At 41.5% G+C, this 16,951-nt stretch overlaps 1 protein-coding gene across 1 annotated transcript in view; it reads right to left on the bottom strand.

The window, feature by feature from the left end:
• LOC107298163 (semaphorin-3C-like) overlaps window positions 1-16,951 on the bottom strand; it is a gene marked incomplete at its 3' end in the record, with an annotated part of 125,636 nt that overhangs the window by 107,461 nt on the left and 1,224 nt on the right. Inside the window, exon 2 of the mRNA XM_015827527.1 lies at window positions 6,292-6,433. Coding sequence (XP_015683013.1) covers window positions 6,292-6,394 — 103 coding nt within the window. The remainder of the gene's footprint in view (window positions 1-6,291; window positions 6,434-16,951) is intronic.

Genomic DNA, 16,951 nt, shown 5'->3' with positions numbered 1-16,951 from the left:
CAGGGGGTGGGGCGGGGCGGGACCAGGTTTTGGGCACTCGGTCTCTAAAAGGTTCGCCATCACTGCCATAGAGGAACAAAGCCCAGCCTAGAACTGCTTAAAATACAGCGAGCAAGTCCGACTTCTCCAGTCCAAAAGGAATACTGGCCTAACTGGAAATGTCTAGCCTTTTATGTGTCTAAAATTGAAGGCAGGGAGAGTGGAAAGATTAAGTAACCTTTCTCCAGGGTCTGACCTTGGTTAATACAATAATGCACTTAGAACCATAAAGAAATCAAGATTGGCTCATAACCATTGAGGGGAACTTCTAGAATAGTTGGTTTAAAGAGACCTGGCTAGACAGCTAAGTCTTCAACATACAGTAGTGGCCAAAATTGTGAAACCTTTTGGGAAAAGTGTATTTTTGAGATTTGATGGCTATTAACACCACTCTTTCTTTGGAGTAGTACCATAAAAGTATATATCAATGGAAAGATAATTTAATCAAGAACGTAATGCAACAAAGTTTGTTCAATTATCTATACTGTATTCTATGAAAAGTTATAGCCAAATAACCAGAAAAAGGAAGCACAACTTGCTTAGGTTGATCTCAGGTAGCTTTCCTTCATCTAATGGTAGCCAATGAGCATGAGTGTTTAGAGAGCCAATCAGGTGTCATCTTGTTTTGGCCATGAGCCAATCAGATCACAGTAGGACTCAGATATTGATGTCATGTATTGAAGCTGAGAGGAGGACATTTGTCAGTGTGTTATGTGATGGCTATCAAGTTGGTTGGTTCTTTTTGGTGTTCTTTCATTTAGTGAGCTTGTAAAACGTAATAAAATTAAAGTCATGGTGCAAAGAGTTGACTGGTCACCCAGAAAGCGACGTAAAATAGTATTGTTAAGTAAAAAAAGCTACAGTTATAAAGAAATTAGAAGAAAAATGGGTGGAAACTTAACCAACGGTGGCATTTCTACTGTACACTTTCCCCAAAAGGTTTCCACAATTTTGGCCACTACTGTAAATTATCTGTCAAATGACCTCTAGAAGAGAAAGTTTATCTGTGTGTTTTTTTAAAAAAACAAGTGAGATAGGCAGGCTGGCATGTGCCCCTTCCAAGTTTCCGCCAGCGATACTTATTAAAAGACGACAGCCGGATGAATTTTGAAAATCGAGGGGTAATGAAGAAAATAACTTTCTAGACACCGGGGTGACAGTATCGGCTGCAAAGCAAACAGTCTGTAATTAAAACGGGGGAAAAAAGGCTGAATGCTTTGACAGACAGAATGTGTTACTCCCTTCGTCCGCTCGTCTTTCTTTTTTATATTACCTTTCAATGGGGTTTCTTTTTTTTCATTTCCCCTCCCCTCTTGTTTCTTTCTCCAAACTCAGCATGACACGCCTGCTCTCATTCCACTTAACAAGCGATTTGGATCACCAGCTTAGTCTGTGTCTTTGGCACTGGGCACTTGGAAAGAAAGATCTGCTCGAATTCAGTAATCAGAGCTAATTCCTGACATGCCCTGGTAGGAAAAAAAAACCCAACAAAAAACAAAATCGCAGGCGGGGAATGAAATTCAAATGGAAACTCGATCGGCTAACCTCACGCGTTATTTTCACCGAAACTCAAAGGGTAGCAGCCCTTACACGATAACTGAAAACTGACAGTCCCACTGACAGCCTCCTGGCGTGAAGCCCACATGCTGTTTCATATCTTCTGCTGATGGTTAGCAGCAACAGGCCCAAATTATTATAAAAGATGGCAAAAAAAAAAGGGAGCAGGAAGCTCTGGAGACTTTTCAGGAGATAAAGCAATGTGCGTAAATAGATCCAGACAACACCACACTAGACTCCAAAATGCACAGACGTTTTATTGTCCCATGCCGAAGTTGGCTCAGGCACTTAAAAATCATCTCATTCTCTCTGCAGCATACGTTTTCAGTTGAGGAGGACATTATATTTCTAGATCGCTTTGCAGTCCCTCAGGAGCATCCAGACGGTATGATTTGGGAAAGTCAGCACGCAACAGACACAAAAACAGGCAAGGCTTCCATCGCTTTGTCACGACCACCATTGTGATGTTTTTTATATATATACCATAAACGCAGCCCTCAACTTCCCGCAACTGGGCTGAGAATCTTGGCAGTAGGTTGTTGCAGTCATTAAGTAAGATGCCCATGGGACTGGTTCACTCAATGATCACAATCCCGGCTCTCCAGTTGCAGTCGTTAAGCAACTGGGTCAATAATAATAATAATAATAATAATAATAATAATAATAATAATAACAACAACAACAACAACAAAACAACAACAATAATAATAATAATAATAATAATAATAATAATAATAATAATGGTAAAGTTGGAAGGGACCTTGGAAGTCATCTAGTCCAACCCCCTGCTCAGGCAGGAAACCCTATACCATTTCGGACAAATGGCTGTCCAGTCTCTTCTTAAAAACTTCCAGTGTTGGAGCATTCACTGCTTCTGGAGGCAGGTTGTTCCACTGGTTAATTGTTCTAACTGTCAGGAAGTTTCTCCTTAGTTCTAGGTTGCTCCTCTCCTTGATTAGTTTCCATCCGTTGCTTCTTGTCCTGCCTTCAGGCGCCTTGGAGAATAGCTTGACTCCCTCTTCTTTGTGGCAGCCCCTGAGATATTGGAACACTGCTATCCTGTCCCCCCTCGTCCTTCTCTTCATTAAACTAGACATACCCAATTCCAGCAACCGTTCCTTATATGTTTTAGCCTCTAGTCCCCTGATCGTCTTTGTTGCTCTTCTCTGTACTCTTTCTAGATGCCCATGTGACTGGTTCACTCAATTATCACAATCCCGGCTCTCCAGTTGCAGTCGTTAAGCAACTGGGTCATTAAGCAGAGTGAAAGAGCTATCTGCCAAAACAGAGCAGGTAGCAACCCTCCATGGACAGGAGAAACAAAGATCAGGTCTTAGAACAGAAGAGAATAACAGGGTTGGAAGGAACCTTGAGGAACTTCTAGTCCAACCCTTTGCTCAACTACTTTGAAGAATGAACGATTTTTGGGTTCTTCGTTTCTGTGGGTTTTGTGTTTTGGCTCATCTCAGATCTGAGATGATCATGGAGAATAACAAAAGTTGGACGGGACTTTAGTTTTAGTCCAATTCCCTGCTCAAGCAGGACATGCTATACCATTTCAAATGATTGTCCAATCTCTTCTTTAAAACCTCCAGTGATGGAGTACCCACAACGTCTGGAGGCAAGCCGTTCCACTGTTTTTCCTTAGTTTCAGGTTGCTTCTCTCCTTGATTAGTTTCCATCCATTGTTTCTCGTCTTGCTTCTGGTGCTTTGAAAAATAGGTTGACCTTCCCTCTTCTTTGTAGTATCCCCTTAGATATCGGAAGGCTGCTATCATGTCACCCTCAGTCCTTTGGAAGGCAGAACAAGAAGCAATGGATGGAAACTAATCAAGGAGAGAAGCAACCTAGAACTAAGGAGAAATTCCCTGAGAATTAGAACAATTAATCAGGGGAACAACCTGCCTCCAGAAGTTGTGGATGTTCTAAACACTGGATGTTTTTTAGGAAGAGACTGGACAACCCATTTGTCTGAAATGGTATGAGGTTTCCTGCCTATACCTAGCAGGGGGGTTGGACTAGAAGACCTCAAAGGTCCCTTCCAACTCTATTATTGTTAGTGTTATTGTTATGTTTGGAAATGTTTGCAGTAAAAGGGAACCAGGTTGCCAGAGAACATGGTGGCATGACACCATCAAAGCTGACACCAGCCAGAGGACAGAACAACTCACAGTACTGCAAGATTGGAAGATGTAGAGAGAACCGATCCACAAAATCACCAAGAGTTGGACATGACTGAATTGATAACATTATCATCACCATTGTTATCATCAACATCCTTCATCCAAAGACAGGAAGTCATCCTTCGAATGTACTGGACTTCCTAACGCCGATACTACCTCATGTAAAAGGGTTGCAAAAGAAATGTGGACCTGGCATATATACGGATGCCACTGCGTGGCATGGATTTCCAGGGTCTCTGGCGAGATAGGCTGAAATGCAGAGGACTAGCCTAAACCAAAGCACAGACGGAGGAAACTATATATTCAACCCAGAGAAAAATGATTTTCTTCCCCACACATCAACTGAATCCCAAACAAGAGATTGTCTATCCTCCACTTCTCCCCTGCATCTACATTGTACCACAGGGGTCTTCAAACTTGGCCCTTTTTATGACTTGTGGACTTCAACTCCCAGAATTCCTCAGTCATAAAAGAGCCACGTTTAAAGACCCCTGCTGTAACAGGAAAGCTGGAACTGAAACATAAGCTAGTGCAGACCAAGTGTTGGATGAAACATGCCTATAATTCCAAATCTTGGTCAGTTGCTGCCAATCTAAACCAACAATCAAGGTGATTCGGTTTCAATTCTCCATTCAAGTTCAGAGCCTCAGGAGTTGTTAGGATTAACTCTCCACCTCCATCTATCTCAGAGGGTTGTTGTAAGAATAAAATTGGAGAGCGGGATTTGCCCTTCCCAATTCTCTTCTCCTATATCTCTTCTGCTAGAAGAGAGACCATCAGAACAATGAATATAATTTACAGGAAAGCAGTTACCGGTTCAATGATGGGAGAAAAAGAGTCCCTAATATCCAAAGCAATGCCACGCAGGGAGCTGAGATGCTTTAAGATGGGTTCTTGCACTGAACGTGTGTTTTCTATGGGCTTGGATGAGATGATATAAAGCAATGTTTCTCAACCTTAACTACTTGACGATTTATGGACTTTGACTTTGACTCCCAGCTGACTGGGGAATTCTGGGAGTTGAAGTCCACAAACCATACAGTTGCTAAGGTTGAGAAACATTGATATAAGGCAGGGGGTCTTCAAACTTGGCCCTTTTATGACTTGTGGACTTCAACTCCCAGAATTCCTCAGCCAGGCACGCTGGCTGAGGAGTTCTGGGAGCTGAAGTCCACAAGTCATAAAAGGGCCAAGTTTGAAGACCCCCTGATGTAAAGTATTGTTCCTGAACTTACCAAGAACTGTTACAACAAGAAGAGGGGCCGTGGTGGAAATATGGGACTGTACCTTTATTGGAGAGAAAGAATGGTTGCGATTAATTGTATTTGCCAGCTGCAAAAAGTAAAATCTAAACAAAACCAGGGCTCTTTAAAACCAGGAGCAACCGGTGGCATAGCCTCCTGCCTCTGGAGGACTTAATTGCCCTGGTGGATCTGTCATCTGCTAAATTATAATTCCAGCTGAGCAGTTCATCACATGAGAAGCTGCTCAGGAAAGCCATTTGAAATGCAGCTCTGCAACCCTTAGGAAAACATTCCCATTAATACAGAGATGCCTACATTGATCACATGCAAGAGCTCAAGGGCATTAAAAGGGCGGCGGGGTGGGTGGGCGGGTGGGGGCAAAGCACCACTCCTTGAAATCTCAGGAAGAACACTGTATCAATATTAGTAGGAGCGAACTCAACACACATATGGAAATTAGGTGGATAAAGCTGTATTTCATGTCATGGTTCATTAATGGAGAAGGAAAGGAAGATAAAAGGAGAAGGGAAGGGAAGGGAAGGGAAGGGAAGGGAAGGAAAGGAAAGGAAAGGAAAAGAGGGAAGGAAGGGAAGGGAAGGGAAGGGAAGGGAAAGAGGGAAGGGAAGGAAAGGAAAAGAGGGAAGGGAAAGAAAGGAAGGGAAAGGAAAGGAAAGGAAAGGAAAGGAAAAGAGGGAAGGGAAGGGAAGGAAAAGAGGGAAGGGAAGGGAAGGAAAAGAAAGAAAGGAAGGGAAAGGAAAGGAAAGGAAAGGAAAGGAAAAGAGGGAAGGGAAGGGAAGGAAAAGAGGGAAGGGAAGGAAGGGAAAGGAAAGGAAAAGAAAGGAAAGGAAAGGAAAGGAAAGGAAAGGAAAGGAAAGGAAAGGAGGAAGGGAAGGGAAGGGAAGGGAAGGAGACAGGAGAAAGGGAAAGGGAAAAGAGGAAAGGAGGAAAGGAAGGGAAGGGAAGGAGACAGGAGAAAGGGAAAGGGAAAAGAGGAAAGGAGGAAAGGAAAGGAACATAAAAGAAGACAAGAAAAGAAAGGGAAAGAAAAATAAAAGAAGAAGGGAAAGGAAGATAAAATGAAAGGAAAGGAAGATAAAAAAGGAAAGGAAGATGGATGAAGGAAACAAATGGAACATAAAAGAAGGCAAGAAAGGAAAGGGAAAGGGAGAAAAAAAAGAAAGACAGGGGAAAGGGTGAAAGGAAAGGAAAAGAAAGATAAAAGAAGAAGGAACGCCCAGGAAAACAACGTTCTACAACCATTTACTTACCATTGAAGGTTAAGAACACCCGAGGCTGGGGCTGCGAGGATCCTTTTACACAGCAAGAGCAAAGAAACACCCCAAACAACACCTGGAGCCCTTGAAATGTCATGATCTTGGGATGCAAAGCTTAATATCCAAGAGAAGAAACCTGAAAGGAGAAAAGAGAGAAATTTTACACATTTCACAACCCGCAGATCAAGATGATAACACAGTACAGCTTGATGGTTTGCCTCATTCTTCAAAATCTGGCAGGGCAAGCAGTTGGGGGGGGGGAAAACAGGACTTCAGCAAATCCCACAGTAAGGATCAACTTCAACTTATTCCACTAAGGACGATTCCCACCTGCTGGAAAAAATTGTTACGTTAAATGTCAAGGCAGAACAAAGCAAGGGGCGAGCTATAAGGTTTCATGAATGAAAACGTCTTGATATTTTTAGACCTGTCTTTCCTGTACTCTTTCCAAAAATGTAAAAAAAAAAAAAAAAAAGTCAGAGTAACTATGCCTACCACTTTAGGAATATCGTTATATAAAAATTAAGAATGGGAAATGGAAGAGGGAAAGGATGTGTGGGCAGCTGTGAAGAGGGAAAGAGGAGGAGGTGAAAGTGAAGAAGAAGGCACAATAGTGTAGAACACAACAGAATATAGAATATAGAATATAGAATGGAATATGGAATTTAATGTAATATGGAATGGAACGGAATGTGGAATGGAATGTAATAGAATAGAACAGAACAGAACAGAACAGAACAGAACAGAATAGAATAGAATAGAATAGAATAGAATAGAATAGAATAGAATAGAATAGAATAGAATAGAATAGAATAGAATACAACAGAACAGTAGAACAGAATATAGAACAGAACAGAATAGAATATAGAATAGAATATAGAATAGAATAGAATAGAATAGAATAGAATAGAATAGAATAGAACAGAACATAGAATAGAAAATAGAAGAGAACAGTACAGTACAGAACAGAACAGAATATAGAATAGAATATAGAATAGAATATAGAATAGAATATAGAATAGAATAGAATAGAACAGTACAGAACAGAACAGAATACAATATAGAATATAGAGTAGAGTAGAGTAGAGTAGAGTAGAGTAGAATAGAATAGAATAGAATAGAATAGAATAGAATAGAATAGAATAGAATAGCTTTATTGTCACTTTGGTTGTAGACTAATCAGCATACATTAAATTGAAATTTTGTTGCATACAGCTCTCAAGGATCACCACCTACATGAATATGACAAAAAATGCATATACCCACATATATTCTATGACACAGAGAAACAACACAGTCTAGTTCAGATGTATACATGTACATGGCAAGAAAAACAGAGAAGAGAAGGAGAAGGTAGACAAGAGAAGAAGGGGGGGGGAGGAGGAGGAGGAGGAGGAGGAGGAGGAGGAGGAGGAGGAGGAATGAGGAGTCCTTGGTACTTTCTAAGTTTAGAAGTTTTCTTGCAGACATTTCATTACCAAAGTAGGTAACTTCATCAGTGCTGCCTAGCTCAGAGAGAACCGAGGACCCAACAATTCAACACTGACCTACAAATATTCTCTTCTATTGGTAAGAAGACAAAGGTTGTCAGGCACTCTAGGAATCCCTTAGCTTGTCTGGGCTTTCGACTCCAAGCAGAATCCCTCAAGAAGAATGTTGTGGACTGCTGAGAACTCTGGAAGTTGACGTGTCCACCTCCCTGACTAACAAGCGAGTTTGAGAAGGCGGGAATCAAGAAACTGACGAAGCTGGAAGCAGCCTAAAAATGTTCTCCCTCTCCGTTGTCACCGTTGATGTGCCAGAAGGCCTGGGGGTCCTTGCCAAAACCTCCAAATCTTGGAGCTCTTTTTGAAAGCCCTCCTTTGAAGCCAAGGGATATGGCTACTACTGTAAACAGAGATGAATTCCCCCCCCCCGGTCCCAGATCTCAACGGTATAAACCCTAATCAGGCACTACATGGGTTTGTTTGCCTTGAGCTTGCGTCTGAAGCAATCAGGCCTCCGTTGTGGCTTTGGCAAGACCATCCGGGGGCTAAACACCCCAAATTCTTGCTCAGCCTTCAACAATCTTACCCAATCGACAGCAAAGAGGCAGCAGAATCCTTGATCAACGGAAAGTGACAAGCCTGAGTTTGAATTTAGGAAGGCTACAAACACAAACCCTTTTCACTGATCTCGTGATTAGGCAGTGCAAGTTCAATAGTGGATATTAAATCAGCTGTAGCAATTCCATGCTACGAAACAGGAACACGATTGTAAAAGGGACAAGAGGTAGCAAGAAAACGGGGCCCTACAACCCAAAGTTTCTTGAGAAAGTTGCAAAATTACAAAAGACAACGAAGGTAATGGGTAGTTACGTACATTACCTGGGAAATAGGATAGATAGATCTGGACTGTTCTGAAAACATTTACAAGCACGGCCATTTTATTCCAATGGGGCTGAAGTGGAAATTATTTTGGTTCGAGGGCCCCCCCCCAAAAAAAATCCCCTTTAAGCAGAGCCATCTCAGTTTAGGCAGTTTCCGAAATGTCTACGGAGATTATGTCTATTATTTGAAAAATATATATGAAATGTTTATGAACAATTAACATTGCTCGGTACCCATTGCTGATTGTTGCTTAGCCAGCAGGCAAACTCCCATCAGATGCCGTTATCCAGTATATTTTTCGATATCTTCATATGAACATACAGTATATGCCATTATTAGAGATCAGAGGCCAATCAAGCACTTTCCCAAAATATACACCCAAATATTTAGTTTCAATTCCTGGCAAATAGATGGGGAAGAAATGGAGGTAGTGAAACATTTTATCTTCCTGGGCTCCAAGATCACCACAGATGGGGACTGCAGCCAAGAAATTAAAAGACGCTTGCTCCTGGGGAGGAAAGCTATGGCAAATCTAGACAGCATACTAAAAAGCAGAGACATCACCCTGCCAACAAAAGTGCGTATAGTCAAGGGCATGGTTTTCCCAGTTGCAATGTATGGCTGTGAAAGTTGGACCATAAGAAAGGCTGAGCGCCAAAGAATTGAGGCCTTTGAACTATGGTGCTGGAGAAGACTCCTGCGAGTCCCCCGGACTGCAAGACGATCAAACCGGTCAGTCCTAGAGGAGATCAACCCCGACTGCTCTTTAGAAGGCCAGATCCTGATGTTGAAACTCAAGTACTTTGGCCACCTAATGAGAAGGAAGGACTCACTGGAGAAGAGCCTAATGCTGGGAAAGATGGAGGGCAAGAGAAGAATGGGAGGACAGAGAATGAGGGGGCTGGATGGAGTCACTGAAGCAGTAGGCGTGAGCTTCAATGGACTCCAGAAGATGGTAGAGGACAGGAAGGCCTGCAGGAACGTTATCCATGGGGTCACAATGGGTCGGACACGACTTCACAACTAACAACAACAAATCTCCTTCGCTTTATCTTTTCTTTCTACTGATTTGGGACTCGTTGTTGCTATTGTTCCTCTGTACAGAAACCACAAAGATTGGCCTTACTTCTTAAATATGACCAAAGGTTGGGGAAATGGTTTTTTTTCAGGCATTTCATGTTCAACTAAAAATGCAAAGAGGTATTTCAAAAGAGCTATAAATATATAGTATATATTATTTTTTGGGGAGGAGCAACATCTATTATTCTCATTTTACAAAATATTATTGAGTTTTACACAAACATTAAATAGATGATGTTTAGGTAAATCAAATATAACCAGGAATCCATAGGAATTTGATTCTTAAATGTTTACTCCTTTTGTTAGTGGTTTCAAAGCTGAACTAGAAGCGAAGCAACAAACACACAGAAGTCATTAAAATAGAGATTGAGGAAATAATTTAAGCCATAATATGCCAGTAACTTGTTGGCCTCTTCAGTTTTCTTCCACTGAAAGTGATCCCAGCGTGACGAAGAAACTCAAATGAGCCACATAAATCAAGAATGTTTTGAATCGTTGATATGACAGACACTGAAAGGAAAGTTAAACCGCTCTTTGCATAATCTGTTCCAGAACATACCAACTTAATTTTTAGGTTATTCATGGCTAGTTTGATACCTGCTTTGTACTGGGTAATGACTCCATTCCTACCAACCTCATAGAAGAAGGTAGGAATTTAATGTCCAATACATCTGGATGGTACTAATATATGGAAGGTTGTCTTAGAGATTTAGACACGGTGTTATATTAGATGACCTCCATGGTGATTTTGTAATGTGATGATGACCAGTTGATGGATATTCTCATGTAAATGTGCACAAGAAAATAGATCTAGCTTACTTAATTTATAGGCCTTCACTGGAATTGAGAAAGGGTACACAGATCACAAGAAGATCCACAGAGAAAAAACAAGACTTTAAATTTCCTGCAATTGTTTCTGACTCACGTCAACTGGAAGCAAGTAGATTATGTAAGGAGAAATGAATGCAGGGCCAAAGAGAAAATGAAACAGGTGTTGTGTTGGCATTGCATTTTTTCATAAAACTTCCTGGAATTAATTACCAATCATTAATTCTTGGATTCTTAGCTGAATGTCTCTTCCAGTGTAATGAAATTAATGTCAATTATCATTTTCCCTTTGTTGTTGTCATGGTATTGCTAAAAGACATTCTAAGAGGGAAATTTTTAGGACTGTTACAAAAGCAGTTCTTTCTTTTTTTCTCTCCTTTCCTTTGAAAACTGCTTCCATTTAAATGTTAGGAAGTTTGATTAGACCTAGTTTTATTACAAAGTAATAATTTTAAAAACTGCCCATTGTGTTTCCCTGTGAAGAAGAGAAGGGTAAAAAAAAGTCTTCCAAACACAATTCAGTTTTGTGATGCCAGCAAATTTATAGGATCCAGCCATACCCTTGAAACCATGTTAGTAACTCCCAACTAGCTAGGATTATATCTGAGAGTGTGGGTGCTCCATCACTGGAGCTTTTCAAAAATAGATTGGACAACCATTTGACTGGGTTGGTATGAAGTCCCTGACCTTGAGCAGGAGTTTGGACTAGAAGACCCCTAAGGTCCCTTCCAGCCCTAAGATTCTACGTTCTAAACTATCTCAATGACCGCACCTCGTGTGTCAGACTGCATGCACATGTGTGCATATGCGCCAGCCCACGGCTCACGTGGCCCAGTTGCAAATAGACCACAGCCCGGTTGTGGCCCACAGCAGTGGTGGGATTCAAATATGTGAACAACCAGTTCTCTGTGTGGATGCCACTTCTGGAAGTCCATTCTGGGCCTGGGCAACAAAAAATTAGCTTACCGGTTCTGCCGAAGTGGTGCGAACTGGGTGAATCCCACCACTGGTCCACAGTTTGGGGACCCCTGATCTAGTCCAACTGCCATGCTCAAGCAGGAGACCCTATACCATTTCTGACAAGTGGCTGTCCAGTCTCTTCTTGAAAGCCTCCAGTGATGGAGCTCCCACAACTTCTGGAGCCAAGCTGTTCCATTGGTTGATTGTTCTCACTGTCAGGAAATTTCTCCTTAGATCTAGATTGAATCTCTCCTTGATCAGTTTCCATCCACTGTTCCTTGTCCTGCCTTCAGGTGCTTTGGAGAATAGCTTGACCCCCTCTTCTTTGTGGCAACCCCTGAGATACTGGAAGACTGCTATCATGTCCCCCCTCATCCTTCTCTTCATTAAACTAGACATACCCAATTCTAACAACCGTTCCTTGTATATTTTAGCCTCCAGTCCCCTGATCATCTTTGTTGCTCTTCTCTGCACTCTTTCCAGAGTCTTGACATCTTTTTAATAGTGTGGTGACTAAAATTGGATGCAGTATTCTAGGTGTGGATGGGGTACCAATCGTTACTTTATATTTTGTTAACATTTAGGATATAATAAAACTTTAATCTGAATGAACTGGAGAAGGTAATTTTGGGTTGTCCTATTAAATTGTTTTGTTCCAGAGTTGGTATTCATAAGGCCACACTTGGAATACTGCATCCAGTTTTGGTCACCACGATGGAAAAAGGATGTTGAGACTCTAGAAAGAGTACAGAGAAGAACAACAAAGATGATCAGGGGATTGGAGGCTAAAACATATAAGGAACGGTTGCTGGAATTGGGTATGTCTAGTTTAACGAAGAGAAGGATGAGGGGGGACATGATAGCAGTCTTCCAATATCTCAGGGGCTGCTCCAAAGAAGAGGGAGTCAAGCTATTCTCCAAGCACCGGATGGAAACTAACCAAAGAGAGAAGCAACTTAAGGAGAAATTTCCTGACAATTAGAACAATTAATCAGTGGAACAACCTGCCTCCAGAAGTTGTGAATGCTCCAACGCTGGAGATTTTTAAGAAGAGACTGGACAGCCATGTGTCTGAAATGGTATAGGGTTTCCTGCCTAAGCAGGGGGTTGGACTAGATGACCTCCAAGGTCCCTTCCAACTTTATTATTATTATTATTATTATTATTATTATTATTATTATTATTATTATTATTGTTGTTGTTGTTGTTGTTGTTGTTGTTATTGTTGTTATTGTTGTTGCTGTTGTTGTTGTTGTTGTTATTATTATTATTATTATTATTATTATTATTATTATTATTACTATATTGTGACAGAATGGCCCCCTCGGAAGGTTCACTGAATGAAATCCGTCATCTAGAGGGCACTGCTGCCTAAGGATTAAATAATCTAGATATCCACCCACAGGTTTAGCCACCCCAGTAGCTGCTCATACATAATTTACTTTTATTCGTCGTTTTATTTATCCCTTTATTGTTGATGTATTCCTCACTTGTGCTGTGTGTTTCTAAAACGGCTCACTGATGTTTTACATTTTGACACACCTCTTGTACGCTGCTTTTGTGAGCTTTTATGCATTCATGCTGTCTTTCTTCTGTTAAATAAATAGTTGGCATGAAAAGTTCCTAGCTGGGCGCAGTTCATTCACTGTTGACCTCCACAGAAAGGTTGACTGCTGAATTGCTAGTCAACTAGTGCAATTTCACAAATCCACGTGAGCAAAAGCAGCTGAAATGCGCAAAGGTTCACAGCTTTTGTTATATACAGTAGTAGGATCTCCACCGTTATCTCTGTTTTTTTTTACCTCTGACAAATATTATACTTCCTGCAGCCATGAAAGCAAAGCCAATAATTTTATTCTCCTGTAATCTTCTTACTGCATGTATATGGCATGTATTTATGATGGTTGCAGTGTCCTGGGTGTGTGTGTGTGTCATTTTGTGACCTTCTGACAAGATAAGATAAGATGATAAGATAAGATAAGATAAGATAAGATAAGATAAGATAAGATAAGATAAGGTAAGGTAAGGTAAGGTAAGGTAAGGTAAGGCAAGGTAAGGTAAGATAAGATATAAGATAGGAGATAAGATAAGATAAGATAAGATAAGATAAGATAAGATAAGATAAGATAAGATAAGATAAGATAAGATAAGATAAGATGGGATAACCTTTATTGTCATTTTTTTATTGTGGGCACAACGGCACACATCAAAAATGAAATTTAGTTGCCTGCTCTCAAAGTGAAACACATACATGACATACACCTAAACATACTATGTGCAACATATGTATAGACTCACATCCCTACATATACATAGCAAATGAATATTAAATACTGTCCATCTTGAATATATAATGGAAGGAAGAAGCTTGAGAGTTCACAAGGTTAATGCTGTATGGAATGAAACTATGGCTGAATCTGGATGTTCTGCTATGGATACCACGAAGCCTCCTCCCAAAAGGTAACAAGGAAAACAGGTCGTGGAGAGGATGTGTAGGGTCCCAGATAATCTTACGGACCCTGCTCAAGCAACACTTCTGTGCTATGTCCTGGATGGGAGGGAGGGAGCTGCCAATGATCTTTTCTCCTGTCCTCACCACTCTCTGCACCGCTTTCCTGTCGGAAGCAGTGATGCTACTAAACCAGACTGTGATGCCATATGACAGGATGCTCTCAATCATCCCTCTGTAGAAAGTGGTAAGGACAGGGGAAGGAAGATGTGCTTTTCTCATGCGACACAGAAAAGGCAGGCACTGCTGTGCCCGCCTCACCAGATTCACTTAACAACCGTGTTACTAACTTAACAACTGGAGTGATTCACTTAACAATGGTGGCAAGAAAGGTCATAAAATGGGGCAATATTCATTAAAACTGTCTTGCTTAGCTACAGAAACGTTGGTCGTAAGCAGTGGTGGGATTCAGCCAGTTCGCACCAGTTCGGCAGAACCGGTAGCTAATTTTTTGTTGCCCAGGCTCAGAACGGACTTCCGGAAGCGGCATCCACACAGAGAACCGGTTGTTCCCACATTTGAATCCCACCACTGATGTATTTCACGCAACCTCCATATTGCTTTCAATTTCCTTCCGCTAGGTTACATGAAAAAAAATATATGTTTTTTCCCCTTCACGTCCATGCAGGTTATCTCATTCTTGAATAGAACTAGCACCTTCTTGCAAAATACTAGATAAATAACTTTTATTGTCATTTTTCACAAAGTGTGCACGTTGGCCCACATCCAGAATGAAATTTTGTTGCCTGCTCTCAAAAGTGTACACATGCATAACACACATTTAAGTGTGCTTATATACAGCATATGTATAAAACTACACCTTTACATATAAAGAACATATACATATTAATCAGTGTCTAGCTTGAACACATAGTAGAAAGAGGAAGCGTGAGAATTCACAAAGTTAATACTGTATGGAACTGTGGCTGACTCTGGATGTTCTGCTCCGCATACCACAAAGCCCCCTCCTCCCAGAAGGGAACAAGGAAAACTAACTTCTACCTTTCAAATTATTTCCCATCCAGTAGCCACAAGTGTGTAAGACCATCTTACAAACGGTGTGAATCATGTAAGTCGCATAATGGCATCGCAACACCCAAAATATCACTGTGGATGTTAAATACCTTAGTTACGATACCTGCAGCTAATTCTGCAGCAAGACCAATGTTTTTGCTAGCAACTGTCAAAGATTACTGAACAGCAAGACACATGCTTAGAAGGAAGCATTTGAAGGGAAACCACAAAGAGCCATTCATAGAATAATGGAAGGGACCTCGGAGGTCTTCTAGTCCAACCCCCTGCTCTAACAGAAGAAAAAAGGAGACTGGACAACTCTTCCTATTTGTGAGGTCCTTCTGGTGTTCTCTTATCTTGGTGGTTTGCTGATTTCATTACCAAACTAGGTAACATCATCAGTGCTGGTAATGAAACGTCTGCAAGAAAACCATCCAGCACAGAGAGCACCAAAGACCCCACAGTCCTCCTCCTCCTCCTCCTCCTCCTATTCTTCTTCTTCTTCTTCTTCTTCTTCTTCTTCTTCTTCTTCTTCTTCTTCTTCTTCTTCTTCTTCTTCTTCTTCTTCTTCTTCTTCTTCTTCTTCTTCTTCTTCTTCTTCTTCTTCTTTCTTCTTCTTCTTCTTCTTCTTCTTCTTCTTCTTCCTCTTCCTCCTCCTCCTCCTCCTCCTCCTCCTCCTCCTCCCCTTCTCCTTTTCCTCCATTCCACAAACTCCTCTCCCTTCTAGTATTGATGATGTTACCTAGTTGGGTCATGAAACGTCTGCAAGAAAATCAGCCAAGCTCAGAGAGCACCAAGGACCCCATAGTCCTCTTCCTCGTCCTCCTTTTCTCCTTCCCTTCCTCCTCCATTCCACAAGCCCCACTGTCTCCTAGCACTGATGACCTTAGCCAGTTGGGTCATGAAACATCTGCAAGAAAACCACCAAGCTCAGAGAGCACCAAGGACCCACAGTCCTCCTCCTCCTATTCTTCCTCCTCCTCCTCCTCCTCCTCCTCCTCTCCTTCTCCTTTTCCTCTATTCCACAAACTCCTCTCCCTTCTATTATTGATGACGTTACCTAGTTGGGTCATGAAATGTCTGCAAGAAAACCACCAAGCTCAGAGAGAGCACCAAGGACTCCACAGTCAAGAATCAAGATCACGTGAAGTATTAATACCACTTTACAATGCCTTGGTAAGGCCACACTTGGAATCCTGCATCCACTTTTGGTCACCACGATGTAAAAAAGACATTGAGACTCTAGAAAGAGTACAGAGAAGAGCAACAAAGATGATTAGGGGACTGGAGGCTAAAACATATACGGAACAGTTGCTGGAATTGGGTATGTCTAGTTTAATGAAGAGAAGAACGAGGGGGGACATGATAGCAGCGTTCCAGTATCTCAGGGGCTGCCACAAAGAAGAGGGAGTCAAGCTATTCTCCAAAGCGCCTGAAGGCAGGACAAGAAGCAAAGGATGGAAACTAATCAAGGAGAGAAGCAACCTAGAACTAAGGAGAAACTTCCTGACAGTTGGAACAATTAACCAGTGGAACAACCTGCCTCCAGAAGTTGTGGGTGCTCCATCACAGGAGGTTTTTTTAAGAAGAGATTGGACAGCCATTTGTCTGAATGGTATATAGAGTATCCTGCTTGAGCAGGGGGTTGGACTAGAAGACCTCCAAGGTCCCTTCCAACTCTGTTATTCTATTCTGTTCTGTTCTGTGCTAAGTTAAAATCCACAAAGGGTCTTACTTTTTGAGAAATTTTAGGACCTGGCGAACCTGAGTTACTTGGCGAAATCCAAAGCGGCTACTGTATTCGCTTTTCCAAGAAGCGAATCTACTTAAGACAGATTTTTTTTTAAAAAGCTATTCTTCAGGTGCGAGATTTGTGGCACATTCCCCCCCCCCC

Source organism: Protobothrops mucrosquamatus, unplaced genomic scaffold, assembly GCF_001527695.2.
Source record: "Protobothrops mucrosquamatus isolate PMUCROS unplaced genomic scaffold, P.Mucros_1.0 scaffold3766, whole genome shotgun sequence".
In the NCBI taxonomy this organism is placed as follows: domain Eukaryota; kingdom Metazoa; phylum Chordata; class Lepidosauria; order Squamata; family Viperidae; genus Protobothrops; species Protobothrops mucrosquamatus.
Note: the sequence above shows the minus strand (reverse complement) of the source record. Positions and strands in the feature narration are given on the sequence as shown.